This window comes from Tamandua tetradactyla, chromosome 9, assembly GCF_023851605.1.
Source record: "Tamandua tetradactyla isolate mTamTet1 chromosome 9, mTamTet1.pri, whole genome shotgun sequence".
NCBI classification, from domain to species: domain Eukaryota; kingdom Metazoa; phylum Chordata; class Mammalia; order Pilosa; family Myrmecophagidae; genus Tamandua; species Tamandua tetradactyla.
Window position 1 is genome coordinate 73,669,822 of NC_135335.1, and position 20,127 is coordinate 73,689,948.

The window sequence follows — 20,127 nt, forward strand, 5'->3', positions numbered from 1 at the left end:
GTGATGATGCAGCCTTGTCTCTCTAACCCTATTGGCCTTCTCCTTAGTCCTCCACCTACCCAACATCCTCTGCTACGGGTACACTCAGGAACAGCATCTCTATGGTCACAGTCACTCATCCGTCCTCCCTGTGTGATTGGCTACCCTCCCCTGGAGGCCACGCCCTAACTCCGCCTCTCCTCAAACTGTATATAATCCAGGGCTCGTCAAGCCTCGTGGTCTTTAGCTTCTGGCGGCCCTGGCATAAGCGTCTACCAACAATAAAGCTACCTCGCTTTATGCCTTAATTGACTCGGCCTCCAGTCCTTTGGACCCGCAGCGAGGTCTCCTGCGCGCGCCCCTTGGACCCAGACCCCCGGCTCGAGCCCCTTTTCTGCGTGCGGCAGCGTCGTCTAGCGAGCAGTGAGAAGCTGAGGAGTAGAGGGTCCCCAATAGTTTAGCGGTTGGGCCAAACCGCACATATACAATTAGAGGTTTCCTACATTTGTGGCTGTATCCTTAGGCTTCAGAGGAAAGTGAATCCAGACAGAATAGCAATGGCTTGATTACATATCTTACTGGTTTACCTAGAACAATGAGCGAGCAAAATCTACCTATAGGGCAGGCCATGGTGGCTCAGCAGGCAAGAACGCTTGCCTGCCGTGCCTAAGGACCCTGGTTTGATTCCCGGTGCCTGCCCATGTAAAAAGAAAAAAAAAAAATCAGCCTACAAAGAATTAGGGAATGAGCAAAGACCAGAATACACTGTGGATTAACAGATTAAAATTATGAGTCATTTGATGCTGAATAGTGAATACAGATATATGGGCTTCTTGAAAAATAGAAAAAAATGCCTCTGAAAACTTTTGATCTTTCTCATTTCATGTATTTATCATGTCTCATATGCACTGAGGCTGGCATAAGAAAGAAAAGAAAAAATAAAAAATAAAATTGAAATAACTCTGATATTTCCAGAAAGTTCTTATATATATATATATATATATATATATATATATATATATATATATATATATATATATATATATATATATATATTTTAAACAGCGAGACATAAGAGAAAGAGAGAGAAACAGTTGGAAAGAGAGAGAGAGATCCTAAGGGTAGTTTCTAAAATCATAATATAAACACATTGCAGCATTATTGTAATTATATCTTTTTAATCGCTTAAACTTCTCTCATGTCACATATTATTTTATAACCTGAAGTTACAAATACAGTAATTTCGTTGTATTGGAAAAGTGGAGCTGAATAGCATCCTTGAGCTGGGCCAGGGGTTAGAACAACAAATGCCTTAAGGAGACAGCAGCTGACACAGGTAAGGTTTCAGGCAAAAGGACATGATAAGAACTTGAGCAAATCAAAATACTTGGACATTCCCTGCCCCAAAACGTTCAGAGATAAGTTATTTTAAATATCTGTGGTCACCGAATTTATATACAACTTCCGGACAGACTCTTGCATCTTTCATGAGCCCTATAATTATTTCAAGTCCCTGTCTTTTCGTCTGGGACATAAGCATAATTACCTAATGGGACTAGAAGCGGAGTCTGGGTCCCTTGCCATTACAGTGCCAATGATCGTGCCGACTTCAATATCTTCGTGGACCTCAAACAGATAGGAAGTCCGGCTAAACACCGGGGGTTCATCCACATCTTCTATAGAGATTTTCACAATTGTAGTGTCCTTAAATGGTCCCAGGTAATAAAATCGTGGATCCACGTGGGTGTTTTCTGCTTCAACCTTCAGGGTATAAAGTCTTTGGCTCTCATAATCAAGTGGCTGCAGAAGGAAAGACATCATCAAATTAAGGTGATTTTTAAAACATGGTTGAATTCTGACAAGTGTCACATTAACTATGAATCAAAAAAAAGGCCTATACCATCTCTACATATCAATTAGGATACAATTTTCACTTTTTATGTATTCAAGATGTAATAATTCAGAATATAGAAAAATGAGCCTTTAAAGCATTGTAAAAAAATGGGAAGAACATTAAAATTTATCAAGTTGGTGACTCATCACAAAAGAATGGATTGGTGGATTGTGTATTTTGTGTGTGTGTGTGTGTGTGTGTGTGAGTGCATGCATGCTAAGATGTTTGTTACCGTTATACTTCTTCTAAGCCCCAAAGTTCAATTACTTATTTAAATCTGTGTTGTTATATTCAATTCAACTTGATGGACTCATGGTATTATGTAAGCCATACGAAAGTTTGAAAAGTTATATGAAACATTCAAGATAAGGAAAATCTGTGTAAAGAGAAAAAAAAATTGTTGAAAGCTATTTGGTAATTCAATTACATTGGAATACAAAAAGGAACTTAAATATTGAGATAGTTTAACTGCAAAAGTATAAAATCCAGTCCCTAATCTCTCACTGATTCTAAAAGTTGTGTTAACAGAAAAAAAAGATTGTTGAATCAAATTCCCTTACTCTTCTTTTTCATTCTGAGAAGCAGAGATTCTATTTGTATTAGAGTATTACTTCCTTGTCACAAAAAAACAAGGAAGTTGCTTTCCCCTTTGTAGAACACTGTTCATTTAATAACAACAAGTTGCATAAATTGAGCTTCATGATAGAATCCAGAGTAGTTTCTGTGGTTAACCAGTGTCTCAATGGTTACTTTATGAATGTAATTTGTATGTGACATTTCATTAGGACCCATATTTCAAGGTGTCTTTTCGTTTCTTATAACGATGGCACTAACTCTGCTATATGACACTGGCTACTTTAAACTGTACCCGTGAGCATATGTTAGCAGAAAACTTTAACTACCGGAAGGGAAAATGTGAACAATTATGTTATGTTCCAATCTGTGCTGCCTCTTTTCATTAGCAACTCCAGTTATTGCTTTATGCGTCTGGAAGGTTGGCACACTACTTTTTATGCCTTCAACTAGGAGGTTATGTTGCCATTATTACTTATTAAATCATTTTATTTTTTAAAGAAAATGTTATTATGGTTGGCTTTTATTAACATGGCTCAGAAATATAATCATGCATATATTAACTTGTTTTTTTTAATTTTGTAAAATCTCAGATTTCAGGATTCAACCATTAAAAAACATTTGGTCATCATATTCAAGGACTGTTTGATTTTATTTTCCTCTTTGCAAAATAAAAATTAAATTTGAACATAATAGTGTTATTTCTTAATGGATAATGCATAAGTGAATAGTACATAATGAAATCTGTCTACCCACACAGATTCTGATTTATAGTTATGCCAAGCACCTTTTTCACAATTATGATGCCTTCCTGTGTGTCCTTTTCAGTGAGAATGTCAAACATATCAATCCCGTCACCATCAATAACTTGATATTCTACTTCAGCATTTTTCCCAATGTCAGCATCAGTTGCTTTTACACTTCCAATGGCTGTGCCAACTGGAGAAGATTCAAGAACCCGAAGATGAATGGTGTCTGTAAAGAACAGAGAAAGATTATAGATTGAGAGATGGATGAACCAAGAAAGAGAGCTCTCTCTATAAAATACTGAAAGGTAAAATATGTATGAGAGAATATGACAAATAAAAGGCTCTACATTGGATGTTAACTAACCAATCCTTTAAGTGCACATTATTTGGATAGACATAATTAAAGTTTAGGGACAAAAGTAGAAATTTGGGGCTTTGGCATGTAGATATTATTATAAATCATGACTACGTACCTCTAAAAACCTTAAGAATGTTGATAAGAATAAATATGTTATCTTTATTCTGTTTGCAAAAATGACTGCAGATCGGTTTTGAGTGCAGATATGTACCTATGTGCATCTATATAAATTTCTGTTTAATTGTTTTTACTGTGATGTATTTAGCTTCTTAGTTCTCTTAGTTTATTACAGCTACAGGGTAAAACACTACAAAATCCCATGAAATCAGCCAGTGTGGATAGGAATCCTATTTCTGTTTGTGACAGGAGAAAGAAAGGGTGGTTTGTGGGAGAAATACGAGGATACCCTTCACATTGTCAATGTAAACACACTAAATTCTGACAAATGCTCCTCCAGTCCGGAGCAAAACAAGAATTTATCTAAGCCTCGGGTGCTAGATGTGCTTCTAGCTTGAACAACCTCTATTGCTAATAAGATTTATCCTTTCACACCTGATCGTAAACTGCATATTACTGACAGATTCATCGACCTGAAGCACACTTCTGATGACAGTACCTTCTTTCTCATATACCTTAAGTAATTCTCCTTAATATACATGATGAAGTTCTGACCTCTTTGCTAGCTAGATCTTGCCTCAGTACATCTTTCTCAATGTAGTCCTTTTAGTCACTTCCAAGAAAGAGCTGCACACAACTGGACTTTTCAAAGTTTTCTGGTCAAAACTTAATGCCCTCCACCTTTCTATATATTTTATCATGCTATTGACCTCACATACATTTTTTTTTTCCCCACTACCCTTAGGTAATCATGATTCAATTTACCAAATCTGAGAAAATGACACTTAAATCCATTTTGTTTTGGAACTCATTTCCTAGGAGTCATCATTAAAACTCCTTTTTCTGTGCACTCCAGTAGGTCTCTTCACCTGTAATGTTGATTCTCTTTTCTATATTTTCATCTCCATTTATCGCTCACTGAAAGCAATTCTCAACTCATTCCTTGGAGCCACCACCTTGTCTATCCTTCCTTTGCTGTTTCTACTCCTTGAAACATCCATCCTGTGTATATTCAGCTCACTTGCAAAACCATTTCCTTTGGGTCTGCTCAACATGCATCTTCTCAGAAGCTCTCACCAAGAACTGTATTGAAAATAGTACCCCCAATCATTCTTCATACCATTTACCACTTCCAGTCATTAAGTCATCTACTTATTTGTTTGTTGGTACTATGAGCAAAGCAGCAGGCTTGTGTTTTTCAAATGTTGTATCCTGCTGTGACCCCTTGAGTATAATAGCTATTAGATAAATATTTGCAATTGAATGAATGAGAAACTTCCTAACTAGTTTATCAGCTACTGTATTTGGCCAAATCCAGTCAGTTATCAGCCACTCTCAGTATACACTGCAGCCATATTATACTTTTGAAAATGTTAATTTTATCAATATTTCCTGAGAGTTTCAAACTGGTTCTGTTTCTCATTATATTTAAAATAAAATAAAACAACCTATGATGGTTCTATATAATTTAGTCCTCCGTACTGTAATTGTCTCCCTGGTCAGTACTCTCCAGTCACACTGGACTTCTTCAGGCTTTATCAACTTCCTAAGATCATACTAACTTCAGTATTTAATACACTTTTCTTCTTTATGAAAGATTTTCCTTACAACACTGAGCTTGGCTAATATTACTCTTTCTTTTGATTTACACTTACTATGCTATTCTTCCTCAAAGGACATCATCAATTCTATTCTCCTTACTGCAAGAAATTTCCAAAAAAATATATCTTATGTACTAATACTTAATCAAATGATTTATCACTGATTAGCAACAAAAACCATTATAAAATTTAAAAAAATGATACCACCCCCACTTATTGGTGAGAAAATTCAAACACAAAGATATCAGCTAACTTGCTGACACACTCAGGTGTGTGCAGATGTTTGTTGTTTCCTTCTTACCTGTTTGCTGCAGGTGTTTGTTATGTTTTCATTTTTGTTTGCTTTCATGCAAGAGTTTAGTATGTTTCCATTTGTGCTTGTTAGCATGCAGGTGTTTGGTAATTTTTTATTTCCCATTACATTTTTAATTATCCTCAGCTGTCTGCCAGGGCACAAAGGTTGCTCATTGGCAGTACACGCTCCCCGCTGGCGTGTTTTGCCTGAACCTGTTCTTCCACTACACACCATATAACAACTTGCTCCAACCTGGGCTGAGCTTAAACCAGTCTTCAAACTTGCAGTAATTATCTTAAACATAGTACTAGCAAATGGAATCGTAAAGCACATTAAAAAGATTATACACTATGACCAATGGAATTTGCCCCAGAAACACAAGCATGGTTCAACATACGAAAATCAATCAACATAATGCATTACACAAATTGAATGAAGGACAAATCCACATGGTTTTCTAAACAGATGTAGAAAACATATTCGATAAAATTCAGTACCATTTCTTGATGAAATATTCAGAAAACTAGGATCAGAAGGATATTTTCTTAACTTAATAGAAGACCTTTATCACACACTCACAGCTAACATCATACACAGTGGTAAAAGACTCACACCAAATACAAAATTTAACTCCAAATGAAGAGCTAAAACAATAAACTCTTAGAAGACAGCATCGGGGAAAATGGTCATGGCAACTGATTGTTAGATATGACACCAAAAAACATGCAAAAAAAGGAAAATATAACTGAACTCAACTTCATCAAAATTTAAAGCTTTTTTGTATCAAATGACACTATCCAGAAGGATATAAGACAATTTACAGAATGGGAGAAAATAGTTGCAAGCCATATATGGAACAAGGGTTTAATATCAAGGCTACGTAAAGAATTTTCACAATTCAACATCAAAGAGACAAACAAGCCATTTTAAAAAATGGACATGAAAGGGCTTGAAATGGTCAATAAACATTAAGGGAAATGAAATCTAAAACCACAGTGAAATACCACTTCACATTGCAAGGAAGGGCTATTTTAAAAAAGGATAACAAGCAGTTTCAAAGGATGCAGAGACAATGGAACTGTAACACGTTGTTAGAGAGGCATATAGTGATTCTTCAAAAAGCTAAGAATAGAATTACTATACGACTTAGTATTTCACTCTTAGGTATATATCCAAAGAAAGTAAAAAAAAAAAAAAAAAAACCTCAACAGATTCTTTTTCACTAATGTTTATAGCAGTAGTATTCACAATAGCCAACAGATGGAAACAAACCCAAGGGTCTGTCAACAAATAAATGGATAACCAAAATGTGGTGCATACACACAATGGAATATTACTCTGTCATAAGTGAAGTTCTGAGACATAAGACAACATGGAAGAACCTTGGAAACATTATGCAGAATGAAATAAGCAGTGCACATAAAGGACAAATATAATATGATATCATATATAAAGGTCATCTGGAAAGAGTAAAAAGTAGGCCGAAAGTAGATTAGAGGTTGCTTGGGTAGCATGGGGTTTGGGGAAGGGGGCGAAGTTTTTGCTTTGTGGATATAAAATGTTTGTTAATAAGAAACAAAATATAGATAGATGGTTTGGGATAGCCAGACATTCTGTATTTTTAGAGCCACAGGCTCCTTCAGTCTCTAAGGCTGCGGAATCTGTTATAACCACAATAGACAGGATAAAGATCATAAGGCAATGTTGAAAATTGAATTATGTTCCCCTTAAGTCATCTTGAAGTCCCAATCTCTGATCCTACGGATGAAGAATCATTTGTAAATTGGATCTTCAAAGATCTTATTTTGATAAAGTCAAACTGATTCAAGGTGGACCTTAATCCAACGAGACTTTCATCATGACAAGGAGTGTAAATGTAGACAGAGACTAATGACTGAGCAGGAGCAGTAGTAGAAGAAAGAGGAAGAGACAGAAAGAGATGTAGTGCCCTGTAACAGAGGTACAGATAAATTGCCAAAAAGCTACCACCAGCATGTTACAGACTTCAGAGAAAGAATGGCCTGCTCATACCTTGATTGGACTTCTAGCCTCTAAAACTGCGAGGCAATGAATTCTTGCTATTTAAGCCAACCAGTCTGTGGTGTTTTGTTATAGCATCCTCAGCAAACTGAGACAGGCAGTCTACTGACTGCATGTAAAAGCGGCAACCTCTGAGCTTATCATAATTGGGAGGAGGCTTCTTCATTGCTTCTGAATGTATCTTTCTCCCTCAAAGGCCTTTTACAAAATGTAAAAATATTAACAGCATGAAAGGGTATATTATAACCCAGTGGGAAAAAAAGTTGCAAATATTTGGCTCATAAACCACAGAACTAGTAAAATGATAAAGTAAGCTAGACTGTCCAGAGCAACAATCTAATTCTTCCTAGAGTGGGATTTATATATAATGCATACATAAATATATTTACATACATATATGTACATATATAGATATATACACATGCAAATACACATATGCATGTGTACTGATACATACACATAAAGTATTTAAAAAGTGAAAAATCTTCAGTGTTTTAATAGAATATGTTAAAAAAACAACCTTTACAAATGATCTTTTGAAATTTCCCAATGAAAATAAATTCAGCCCTATCAGAGAACTGCAGGCTTCCTTGCCCTATTTCCAATGGATATCATACATTTTCTCCCTTTCCCCTATATGTTTCAAAACAAATCTTAAAGTGCAAGGCTTATGTCATGTCTGTAAATTAAAAAAAAATAATAATCTTACAGTGAAAGACTGTAACCTCAATAAGAGAGGGATTACACTGAAATGTGCAAATTTCCAAATTTAACCTGGCAAGGGTCCCCTTTTATTAGTTACACAATCTGAGTCTATGTCTTTTTGGTTATCCACAACAGTTCTAATCTCACAGAAATTGTTTCCAAACAGTTTCTAAAATTTACAAGTAGTATAGGCCAATATTTTAACAATTGTCAGTTAGGAAAGGATTTCTAAAAAGAAAAAAAAAAAAACAATCAGAAAGCATGAAGTAAAAAAATGATAAATTAAATCATATTAAAGTTAATAACATTTATAAATAAAAACCATACAGATAAAGTGAAATAACATGTTACAAATAAAAAGAAAAGAATAATTTCAGCACCCATATTGATGAATACAGTACATCCACAGAGCCACAATAAAAGGCAGATGACCTAGGAGAAAAATTAGCCAAGGATATGAATGGAAAATTATTTACAGTAGAGGAAATAAGATAGACAAATAAATATAGAAAAATATATTGAATCTTAATCAGACAATTGCAAATTAAGGCCAGTATGCAATACAATTTAACAACTACTACATTACCAAAAATGAACAAGTCCAATAAAAATAAGTGTTAACTGCATGCGGTCCGATAAGAGCTAAGATACAGAGCTGATAATATTACATTTGGTACACTGATTTTGAAATTTGGGATTATACATTTTGAAGTTAAATATTTTTATAAATAAAATCCAGTAATTTGTTATGCATGTGCACCAGAAGAACAGGTGCACAAATGTCATATAGAATTATATTTTGCAAAATGAAAAAAAAAAATAATGGGAAAGAACCCAAACAGCATAAAAAAGAGATAAGCAAACTGCTATATTATCATGCATATCAATATAATACAAAAATCAAAACCATAAAAAAAATGGGTGAATATTAGATGCTTAATATTATATGGAAAAAGGCAATCTTCAGAAAATTATGTATAGGGTGATATCATTCTTATCAACTTTAAAAGCAAAAACTCAATAATAAAAGTTTACTGACACATAAGTGTATAATATATGCATTATATATGTATATACACAAACATACACAGATATAAATAATAACACAAAATTCAAGATAGTGGTAAACTCTCTTGGGTATTTGAAAAGAGAGGATCATAAAGGTGCATGGGAACTATTTTTAAAAGTTCTGGTAATGCTTTAAATCACCCCCAGGTATTAATTATATTATTTGGCATTCATTAAATATTCCATGAAAATTTACACATCTCTACCACACACAATGTCAAGTATAAAATTCACTTTAAAGTGTTCATAGCGTTCCTGGCAAACACAGATCTTATACTTAGGATTCAACACCAGGCCTCACAAATTTCAGTGACAGTAAATTTCCCAAAAAGTAGGAAACAATGAAAACATGAGTGAGTGTCATCAGGAAAACAGAAACAGACACAAAAACAAATGAAAAAGCAACCACAAGTAAAAGAAAAATGCAAGGAAACAAATAAAAACAACCTCTAATTAAACCAAGCCAACAGAATGATGACTGTTGGAGTTATCAGATGTACAACACAAAAACATATGTATTCAATATGTTTAAAGATGTAACAGTGGCCATAGAAATCTGATGGTAAGAGACTAGGAAAATAACCTGGTTGTATGCGATACAGAGCCAAATATCATTGCTAGATATTAAAAATATAATTAATGTTAAAAATAATATATGGCTAAATTGTATATTAAAAACACCCAGGGAGAGAATTAGTAAACTAGGGGATTTAAGAAGGAATTTCAAAAACTTTACAACTAATATTCAATTACAAGGTTAAAAAATAGGTACATGAATCAAAATACCCATGTAACTTTCCATAGCAATTCCTGATGCAAGATAATTTTGAGCAAAGTCATCAAAATTTGATGGTAAATTAATGTTGAACGAAGAATGATCATTTCGTCTACTATTATAATCAAATGTAAAACCCAATGAAGATAGTTTGAGACATGCAAGGGCTCAGAAAACCTACTTCTCCTCAGGCCTTTCTAATGAACCTAATGAAGGATTTACTCCAGGGAAATAAGCGGCTTAATCAAGGTATAGGAAGCTATGAGATCCAGTAAGTTATTTATCCAAACAAGAGTGTGAAAAAGAAATGTTCTGGGACGGCAGGTTTTCCTGAGGTTAAACAGAATTTAGCCAGCCCATGTCAGAACTGGAATACTGAGGGGTCTGGGATTGCAACTTTCATTTCTGCCAGAATGAAGCTAAACGGTACAGAACTCCTCTATAAATTTTAAGCAGCTGTACATGACACATGAAAACCGCACATTCACAATATCTTGGAGAGTGTAACTTTGCTGAAGAAGATCTGCAATATTCAACAGTTTGAAATTATTATAAGGGAAATAAAATGTCTGGTCTATTCTCCTTGATCTTTGAGAAACAAGGCATGTCTTGTTATAAATTTTAGCTCAAAAAACCCAAATGTTATAACTACCCTTAAAGTTTTGTTTTTGTTTCAAACCATAGAACATCTTACAGAAGTTCAGTGCTGCAATGAGCGCTTTTAGAACAGGAAGCCAGTAAGGGAGGCTACCAATGGTGGATTTTAAAGAATGTTCATACGACCTTATTTAAATTTGCAAAGATAACAAAAAATATATATTATTATATTGGTAGAAACTACTAGATAATCATCTGCCATGAAAGAAAGCCAAAAGATAATGCACAAAAGTATTTTACAAATAATTAGAAGACTTCTTTTTACAGAATTATAGCTCAAGATGAGATGATCTTGAAAGAGAAGTGGGTTAAAGCTGTCACGTGTGAGGATTAGGGGCTGAAAAAGAATGGAAGAGATGGCTACTTTTACATTTTATAAATTTATCTGTATCACTATTTCTGATTTAAAAATTTTGCTGCAAATTATCTTCAAAAAATTAAACAGAACAATGACCTGATTACATTAAAGTTTATCAGGCTATGGTCAAACGTTTCCTATACACCATGGAGACTCTACTTAATAAAAAAAAAAAAAAAAAAAAAAAAACAAAGAAAAACTTTTCATTGTTTCATTAGTTTTACTGTCACATAGACTTAACTGTGAGTACTGTCTCTCTGGGAATTTGCTCTCCCACTTTTTATTTTTAGCTTGAACTTCTTTGAGTTTGCTTGATTTGTATTCTTAGGCACATGCTTACACTTTGAAAATCTGTCTGCTTTGAACTTGCCATTATAGTTCTGCTCAGGGATCCAAAATTATTTATTGCTTCATTTTATTTCTTGATTGGAACAGAAACAGCCATTACAAGCTGTATCTTGTTTTGATTAGAGTTCGGTCACTCATGTTAATTTTTAGTACTTTCTGAGACCTGAACAGGAAAGTGATCATGTTCTATTAGTTCATATTATAATGAGCTTAAATTCTGAAACTTAACTGATTTTACAAAAATGCGTGTGAGGGTATTAGTAAAGAAAATCACATGAGTTGTTTTCGAAAGTTATTTATTGGAAAGGATATGCATATGTTTATCTGAACATATACATATAGATGCCATATATCATGTAACTATAATGCATATATAAACACACATACCTAGATTTATTTTTGCCAGAAATAATAACAAAAGAATTTTCAATGTGTTCCATACATTCCAGAAGGGCCATCGTTAAGCTTGACCCTCATTCTTCAAGATAGAATAGATCTACTTCTGCCAAACAATACAAGTAGTTATTTTGTTGAAGATACATATGTTGTATTCACACATAAGTATGCATATATGACTGTTTTCACTGTATGGCAGATTTAATACTTAATTCAACAAATTATTTATATAGTGCTCTACATAATAGAATTTGAAAAAAAGCTTTCTTTTCTGTGGAATGATGTTTATGCCCAGAAAACATGTTGGGACAAGATTGATTGGGTTTACTTCAAAACCAAAGGTATGTTTCTATACTTTAAATATATGAAGAGCTATTCATTCACACATTTTCATTTATTTCCAAGGTTAGCTTGTTAAACACAAATGCCTGAATTTGTCAAGCAAACAAATTATTTCAATTAAGAGCCAGCATGTTCTTCCTCCAAAGGTATTTACAGTAGAAGGGACAGCAGGATGGAAACTTAGAATGGCTGCATAAATTGTTATGCATACAATGACAAAAGTGAAGTGAAGCCCATCACCCATCCTCAGTTTCATTCCTCTTTAAAGACAACTATTTGCATGCTGCTTATTTTTTATTTTACAGTTGATGGAGCTTTAATTTTGAGTTAAGCTTCCCCATCAATTCCTATTTGTAGTTGTTTTAAATCCATTCTCATATGTCAGTTTGAATCATCTGCTTCTCTTTTAATATTTAGGGCAGATAAATACTTCTTCCTAGTGATATGTGTTTAGCTTGGTTATGCACTTAAGAATGAAAGGGAAGAGAGGTAATTGGCTGTCTCTGTATCGCATGCAAAAAGCTGTCTTTAGCAGGTAAAAATTTAGAAGGTTATATTACCAAGAAAGTCTCTTAAGGATCAAGCAAAATGCATGTTTACTTAAATAAGTACTTTGAGACTGTTATTGATAATCTCATGCAACATTTGAATGGTTATCATTAAAGGTTTCAAAAAATGGTGACATTGCTGTTTTTTCAGTATTTAGGACTGAAGTATTGCAGATCAACTGTTCTACTAAATATTTGATCAGCAGCACCTTTGCACTTGCATATTAAAACACTGCAGAATTGTGTACTAGAATTAGAAATAAGAAATCATTGACAGTTCAATATGAGTAGGATGCTTTGGAGGATAGACATAAGACAGGCAAAGTAAGAGATGTGACAGGGTGACTTCTTTAGGAAATAAAAAGAGAGAGAAAGAGAGCCCAGAAAACAACTGCAAGAGCAAGAAGGGAAAACTGCTTACCTTCAGGTTTGGAACTGCTTACCTCTAGGTGTGGCATTTGGAGACAATGTCTGTTTTGTTTTGTTTTTGATTAAAACAATGAAATTCAAAGATGTGTAATTATCTTTATCCTTTGTTCCCTGTCCTTGTTTCTATTCAAATTTAAATAAAAACTCTCTATTTTTCCAGCATTGAGATAAAAATGCACTACATATATGAATCAACAGAGTAACTTACCATTAGTTTAAATTTTTTTATTTGCTTTGTTTGTAATCTTATTACAGCATCTCTGCGCCACCTAATAATCTCAAAAAAAAACACTTGCTTTAAGAAAAATTACACAATTATGCTCGTTTATAAACCATTCCATTGTATAATGTTTAAAAGATGTTTTTTAATGAGTTTAACAGGAAGAAATTAAAAACAAGATAAAGCTCCTTAGAGGAAAGTGCAAAGTGGTTTAGGAAATTATGCAAGCTAAATGGGTATTTAGGAGAAAGGAGAGGAGAACTGAAAGTCACACCAGAGACTGGCAAAGTATTCATACTTTGGAACTGAAGACACTCACAAGAGGAAAAACAGAAACCTAAATCTGTAACACTGGGGACATGATTACCAATTTAGCTTTGGGTATTTCCGTTAAATGTGACCAAAATGAGATGCTACGCAAAAACTTAGTTTCCTGTTTTTATCATTGAAGAAACAAAATGGCAAAGCTCTTAGACAAGTCCTACTGAGCCATAGAGATTAAGGAATCCACCTTGATATATTTCTTTGAAATTGTCTCCAAGTTAATTGGCACACTAATAAAAACAATTGCAATGTGTAAACATAAAAGGCACATAGAATTGGGGGAGGTTAAGAAAAACCTTAAATTAGTTATTCATAAACATCCTACATTTGACTAGGTATTCAGTTTCTTTACGTGTTTCACTTGAAATTTTAGGCAAACCCAAAACTTTTAACAGCAACTTACTAGTTTAAACATATTTGTCTAGCTAGTCTTACATCTGTATCTATATCTATATCTACCCAGGGTTATTGCTCAAGTTTGTTCTAAAGGAAACCATAACACAGAAGGAATTTTTAATTCCATTTATGCAAAATGCCAAGTAGTTCAGTTTAAGTTTTTTCACAGGAAGAACTGAAGACTTCCACGTGGTTTGCTTGCATAAGTTGATACACTTCTTATCTCTTAGAGAATTATATATTTCTTCACGTATAGAAAATTTAATACCTTCCTAGGTTTTGTCCTTGTAAACATTTAACCTAGCTAAGGTCATACATCTATTTTTATTCATAAATCACATCTGAATCTTTTTCACAGGTTTTTCTCAATTCAAAATGTCCAAATAGAACTGAACTTCTTGTCTCTCTCATCAAACACACCCTTTCTGATAGGAAAGTAGGACATTTCTTTTGTTCTACGATCTCCCTCAAATTTTATCGACCTAATTACTAAGTAATTTGTATAGTACTCTTAAATATATCTCAAACCCCTCTTTCCTCTTTATTTTCAGCATTACTTCAGACTCTCATCAATGCTTGAACCCCAGATCTGATCCAAGCAGCATGTTCCATTGCTACCAGAACAATTAGTCAAATTAACATTGTTTTCTGTGCTCACTTAAACAACTGCCCTTAGATAATATGCACAGCATTTTATCTTTTTATCAAACCCCCTTTATGATGCTAACACAGCTTGTAGCTCCATTCTCATCTCTGACAATGGGAACCTTGGGATCCAGCCATACCAAATTGCTCACATTTCAGTGAATGCCACATTCATCCTGTTCTCTCTACCAAAAATGTTCTCTTCCTCTATGCATCTTCTTTTGCTCCCTGGAAAACTATTATCTATTTCAAAAGTGACTTTAAATTATGACCCCTTTCCTGATTTCTTTTTACCTGAAAGAGTTTATCTTTTTATAATGGGGGATTTAATTGGCAATAACAGCACTAATTTTGTATCACTCTCCACTTATAAATGTGTATATATATATGCATGCATATTTTTAAACATATACACACAATCTATATGCTCAAAAAGAGACTGACAAATGAAGATGCAATGAACTACAACATAACAAAGTAAATGTGTGGTGTGAATGCTTGTTTCTACATATTTCATAAAAATGCAAACTACTTGTGGATGTATTCTGTATTTTATTTACTTTAAGATTGCTGTAATTTATTATTATGTCCTAGCACAGACCTTGGGATATAGAACTTCAAACAATATTTAATAAATCAAAGAATGATTAAATAACTTTATTTACTTGTAATTCTTCCAAATAGGGTCTTGGAAAAATCCTACAACTTTTGAAGGTATTTTGGAGGTCACTATAAAAAGCACAACTATAGTTAACCATTACAAGTTGTAGAACAGTGCTTTCAAATAAATCAATATCCATTTAATTCTAGATAATAAAAAAAAGTGAAAAAGAGCCATTTTTAATTTCATTACCTTCTTTTTAAACTGAAGTATCTTCCTTGGGACATACCTGATAGTTGCTCTAGTTGAAATGTGCTTGATAATTTTAAAATATGCAGATCAGCCTGGGGCCTACATTACCTTGGGATCCCCAGTAGAGGGGAGGTTGATGCTATTTACAATGTGAAAATCAGCACTTATTAAATCAAATCTCTCCCGTAATGGGCAGGGATTATGGGAATCTCAGCACACCGACTGTATGTGTCTTAAATCCCTGCGCATGTCATACAGACATTTCCCTGAAAGACCTTGTCTTGCGCAAACTTCTCAGCATAAGGAGCTCAGCAAAGAGGTTGGTCATGTTTGGTCACTTGGGATGGCAAAAACAGCATCTAACAAATATTTGATTTTCCTGTCTTTGCATCAAGATGCATAGACATCTGAAGATTTCAGTGTGCTTGCCTGAAATTGGCCCTCTAATCTATTTACAATTAGTAGAACTAGAGAATTAACTCAAGGGGTGATGTAGCAAAGAATATAAAGAGAATTGTTGATGCACCAATGTCTTTCTTCATGCAGTGCTTAGAAATGTAGACTTTAGAGCCAAGCAACCTGGGCCCACAACCTGTCTTTTATTTATTTCCCAGGTGTAGAACCACGAACAAGAGAGTTAAGTTCAGAGTTATGTGTTCAGTGTTTGTTTTTTAACAATAGAAAGGGGGAAGATGATATTTTCTACCTTCTATAGGCATTGTAAAGATTAAATGAATGAATATGTCTATTATATCTTATACTATTTAGTACATGTATTAAAACCATTCCTGTTTACATTATAGTTATCTTGCTGTTTTATTTTGCTTAAATTTGGGCAGTCCCAGACAACGCATATTTAAGTAATTCAATTATCTATATAAAATCAGTAGCTAATCAAGGTTCTTCAGACAAAAACAAGCATAGATATGAAATCCTTTTTAGGTTCTAAATGATTCTGGAATTGTCTGTTGCCTGTAAATTGGCTGTCATTGCATATAATTTTCAGAAATAATTTGATGGGAGATATAGAGAGGTAGAATCTAAACACTCAGGTAACAAGAACATCATTAAGTTTATTTGCTCACTCCAAATGACCCCACCATTTATACCTATAATTTATCTTAATAAAATGTTTTTATCCATGAGAAATTCAGCAATGATTTTCAGAACAAAGAATAACCAAATGGTGAAGAACAATTGATTTCTCTTACTATTCTCAATAATCCATAGTGAAAAATGCAGTGGACAGCAATAATTTCCCTCTTTTCAGTGCAACTGGGATAGATTTGGAAGCTCATATAATCAATATCATATTAAATTCTTACAAATTTAATTTTGATTACCTGTATATATAATGGCTTGAAAAATGTCTTAAGACAATCACAGATAAACATATACAAAAGGGAATGTCACTCAATCAGGCAATGATCTTTTGTTTACAATTAGTAAATTTTTACCTCTTTGTAAAAGTTCAACTAAAATGACATTAACATAAATTTGCATGCTGTTGATCCCTGACTTTCATTCTCCACTTCAGTGCTGTACAAAACTGTCTGTGAGTCAGTGCTAAGTGTACCAAGAACATGGGTCTAGGATAATTGTGTTTCTGAGGAGCCCACACTCAGTATTAAGTGGAATGTGAAAATATCTATTCTTTGTGCCTTTAGTCTCTGTGATAAGATTTGTGGGAAAGTCCGTAAGTGTGAATAAAGAGTTGTGGTTTGCTTGGACCATCCTAGGCTTTTTGGCTCATCTGCATGTTGGGACTTTTTGCTGAAGTTTCAGATTTCACCTTTCTTCCACCTTCTTGAGCCTTGTGCTGTATTACCCACCTCCAGGACTAGCCATCCATCAGTTTCTGGTGTCCTCGGCATCAACTGGTTGACTGGGGACCCTGACCATCCTAGTTAATTGCTTTCACAAATTTATTTTTCTCTAGGCCTGTACCTTGCTTTCTGATCCCCCATTTTCTTCATAAATGGACTTCCCAGTCTTATACAGACATTCTTTTCAGCACTGGGACAAGTATGCTGGGACAGGCCTAGCTTCTGCAGATCATATATCCCATTTTGTAGACTGTCTGAACCGCCCTAATTTTCTAGCTTATGAGAGTTTTAAGAAAGGACTCAGGTCTGGACACAAGTTTTTAAAGAAGCTCCCACCGAAAAGAATGTACTCACACTCTCTGTCCCTATACTTGAATAACTGATGCTCTTCTGTATGCCTATTGCATTTTATGCATAGTACCTATGGTGAGCTGATGCTATAAATACTCCAGAAAGTACGTTCTTAAAGTTAATCCATTTCTGTGTTAATCCATAATGTGTTTATGGACCCATTGTCGGTAGGATCTTTTAGTGGGATCTTAAATTAAGATGTGACCCACCTTGGTGGGTCTTAATCCTCTTATTAGATTTTTTTGTAAGAGAATGAAATTCAAGGAGAGAGAAAGCCAGGGAAGCAAGAAGCTGAAAGCAACAAAACCCTGAAGAGAAAGAAGAACCAGCAGATGCCTCCAGGTGCTTTGCAGTATGACAGAGGAGTTCAGGATCCCCAGCTGCTGTTCTTTAGGAAGAAAGTATTGTCTTGACGATGACTTGCTTTGGATATTTTCAAGGCCTCAGAAATGTAAGCTTATAAGTTAATAAATCCCCATTATAAAAAGCCAATGCATTTCACTGTATCTGCTTTGAGTAGCTTAGCAAACTAGAATAGCATCTTGATGACATTTTTCATTGAAATATTCTCTACTCTGCCAGATAAAAGCCACTTTCAGTCAAGACTCAAGACATTAATCTTCATGTGCCTAATGGCAAACATCCACTGGAAGATAAGCAAGATCTTTTTTTCCCCCACAGTTATTTTCTTTAAATTCAAATTAAATATCTTAAAATAACTCAAGGTGTCTGCAATAATTTCAACAGTGATATACTTTTGAGAGAGAAAAGACTCAATCTAATATCAAGAGCAAAAGAATAGGATACACTTTTGGAATTCAGTTTCAAGGTACACTTCTAATTGACCTACTCTTTTTTAGAACCATAGCGATAGACACACATTATATTAATGTTCACATTTTATATACTTCTAAAACCACAAGATCATTATGACAAATTAGATCAGGCACATAGTTATATGATTGTAATAATACTAATAATTTACATTTATCAATCTCCTTATGAGTGGGAAGCTCTCTAACCTCATCTCTTATCATCTTCTTCTTTGCTGTTTGATAGGATCCAGGCCCTCACATCTTCTGTGTACATGGCATACACCATTCACTTTCCTACTTCTGGGTTTCACACATGCTGTTGCCTCTGCCTAGAGGTTTTCCCTCTCTATGAGCTTTGGTCTATTTTACCCGGCAGTGTTCAGACAAAATATAGCCTCTTCAGTTAGATCTTTGCTGACCTCCCAATCCCAACTACCCCGCTTATGGTGGAACTTGGTCACACATTACTCTTTAATCCAGGACTGAACCAATGCTTTGTAAGGATATAATGCTTTTACACATATATGATTACCACCCCTGTCTTATTGAAAGGGGATAGGAGCAGGAGCCAGGACTTTTTTGACCATCCTGCCCCTAATAACTAGGATAACACTTAGATGCAAGTTCATTTCATAATACCTATTTTCGATAAATAAATGACTATGATTTCACTCGAACACTTACTTATATTACATATCAAAGTTTCTCAGTTTTGGCACTATTGGTTCCTTTGCCAAGTGAATTATAAAGATGTTTGGCAGTATTTTTAGCTTCCATCCACTAGATACTCATTGTACTCACCAGTTGAGATAAACAAAAAGGTCTGAAAACATTGGTAAATGGCCCCCACAGGGAAAAACTGTTCCTGGTTGAGAGCTATAATTATACATTCACACAATGAAATAAAGTGAACACTGAGCAAGGACACAGGAGTTTTAGTTTGTTCCTGCCCACTACTGATGCCTGAAAGTGTATCCTCAACAGATGCAGCATATTAGAAAATGTTGAATTTAGATCTGTCAACCTGTGTAAAAGTTTAGGTTTTTACCCAGCTTGCATGATTAATAATACTAAATTCTACTAATAGAACAGCTGTAGCACAAATGGAGATTTATCGAACACTTAAATATACCATGTGCCTGTCACCAAGCCACGTTCTTCATGGATATTATTTCGTTTTATATCACTCCATGAGAAAAGATTGAAGAATAGAGGGGTAAGATGAGTTGACTGAGGTGAAAACACTATTAGGCATAGAAGAGAGAACTGGGAAGCAGGCAAACGAATCCAGGCTTTTCTCCTGGGATTTTCAACATGCCTGCCACTAGCCAAGTCATAGCCACATGCAGCTACAGACTGGAAATGTGGCCTGCCAACATTGAGACTTGATATAAGAAGGAAATACTGGATGCAGGTGGTTGTTATTAAGACTTACAGGCAAAAAATAATATAAAAGATCTCAACA

General features: G+C 34.5%; 1 protein-coding gene across 1 annotated transcript in view; it reads right to left on the minus strand.

Annotated features, from left to right (window-relative positions):
- Nucleotides 1–20,127, minus strand: part of CDH10 (cadherin 10) — a 182,677-nt gene that overhangs the window by 22,555 nt on the left and 139,995 nt on the right. Inside the window, exons 6-7 of the mRNA XM_077115126.1 lie at nucleotides 3,234–3,421; nucleotides 1,526–1,779 (exon numbers count right to left, since the gene is read on the minus strand). Coding sequence (XP_076971241.1) covers nucleotides 1,526–1,779; nucleotides 3,234–3,421 — 442 coding nt within the window. The remainder of the gene's footprint in view (nucleotides 1–1,525; nucleotides 1,780–3,233; nucleotides 3,422–20,127) is intronic.